At 43.5% G+C, this 1658-nt stretch overlaps 1 protein-coding gene across 1 annotated transcript; it reads left to right on the forward strand.

The window, feature by feature from the left end:
- Positions 1 to 374: 374 nt before the first annotated feature.
- LOC121918650 (zinc finger protein 239-like) lies at positions 375 to 1654 on the forward strand (the record flags this gene model as incomplete). Its single annotated transcript, XM_042444666.1, has 1 exon — positions 375 to 1654. A coding segment is annotated over exon 1 (1131 nt), but the record flags the coding sequence as incomplete, so codon positions are not given.
- Between the last annotated feature and the right edge of the window lie 4 nt (positions 1655 to 1658).

The following is a 1658-nucleotide window of genomic DNA, read 5'->3' on the forward strand; positions in this document are numbered from 1 at the left end:
CAACTCAAACATTTCCCACATTCCATGCTCAGTTTGCCCCCAGGTTTTAGTGTAATTTATACTTGTAGAACTGCCCTCAACAGGATAAAGTCTCTAGTCCTGGCCTTGGTCCTCCTTCCCTTTTCTGTCTGACCAGGGGCTTCCTTGGACTTGGGACAGATAGAAAGACTGGCACTAGGAAGCTCATTTCCCCTTTCAGGGAGTCTTCTTCCTCTAGTCTTGCTAGAGTTTCCTTTGCTTCTCAGAAGCTTCAGGAACTGGAAACTCCTCTTGTATAACATGAGGATGAACATCTGAGTCTATTGGAGCTAAAGGGGAAATTGACCAGATTGGAAGGGGTGATTTCTTGGCTGAGAGAGTCCCATATTCCAAAGGGAAGTAAATCATGTTTAAAGGAATGGGGAGAATATAAAATAAAGTAATTCAGATTGATTCTGTGCTTGGCTCCTAATTGGTTTTCCTTTTTCCTGAAGCAGATAATGAGCAGCAGAGAGAGAACTATGAGGAGCCACCTGCGACGTCAATGGAAATTGTGGAAACAGAAGAGTTTGGAAATCAAAGGGAACTGAAAAGAAAAAGGGGAAACCAAAGGAAAAACGAAGAGAACAACTCTGCCTCTCATGATGCCATACTTTCTGAACATCTGACTTCACTCTCAGATCAAGAAGAGTGTCCGGTCTGTGGGAGAATATGCAGATGTAAATCACAATTGAACTCACACTTCAGCGTTTCCATTGGGGAGACACCATACGAATGTATGGAATGTGGACTGAGCTTCATTAAGAGTCGACATCTCAGTTCCCATCGGAGGACCCACACAGGCGAGAAACCATACAATTGCATGGAGTGTGGGAAGAGCTTCAGTGACAGTGGAACTCTATGTAAACATAAAAGAATCCACACAGGAGAAAGGCCATATAAATGCATGGAATGTGGGAAGAGTTTTAATCTTAGTGGAAGTCTACATTCACATCAAAGAACCCACACTGGGGAGAAGCCATGCAAATGCATGGAATGCGGGAAGAGCTTCAGTCAGAGTGGAAATCTACACACACATCAAAGAACCCACACAGGGGAGAAACCATATAAATGCATGATATGTGGGAAGAGCTTCAATCAGAGTGGAAATCTACACACACATCAAAGAACCCACACAGGAGAAAAACCATATAAATGCATGGAGTGTGGGAAGAGCTTCAGTGAGAGTGGAAGTCTACATACACATCAAAGAACCCACACAAGAGAGAAACCATATCAGTGCATGGAATGTGAGAAGAGCTTCAGTAACAGTGGAAATCTACGTTTACATCAAAGAACCCACACAGGGGAGAAGCCAAACAAGTGCATGGAATGTGGGAAGAGCTTCAGTCAGAGTGGAAGTTTACGTTTGCATCAAAGAACCCACACAGGAGAAAGACCATATAAATGCATGGAATGTGGGAAGAGCTTCAGTAACAGTCAACATCTCAGTTCCCATCAGAGGATCCACACAGGGGAGAAGCCATACAAATGCATGGAGTGTGGGAAGAGCTTCAGTGACAGTGGAACTCTATGTAAACATCAAAGAATCCATACAGGAGAAAGACCATATAAATGCATGGAATGTGGGAAGAGCTTCAGTCGGAGTGGACAACTACATATACATCAAAGAACCCACA

This window comes from Sceloporus undulatus, unplaced genomic scaffold (genome assembly GCF_019175285.1).
Source record: "Sceloporus undulatus isolate JIND9_A2432 ecotype Alabama unplaced genomic scaffold, SceUnd_v1.1 scaffold_21354, whole genome shotgun sequence".
Classification (NCBI taxonomy): Eukaryota; Metazoa; Chordata; class Lepidosauria; order Squamata; family Phrynosomatidae; genus Sceloporus; species Sceloporus undulatus.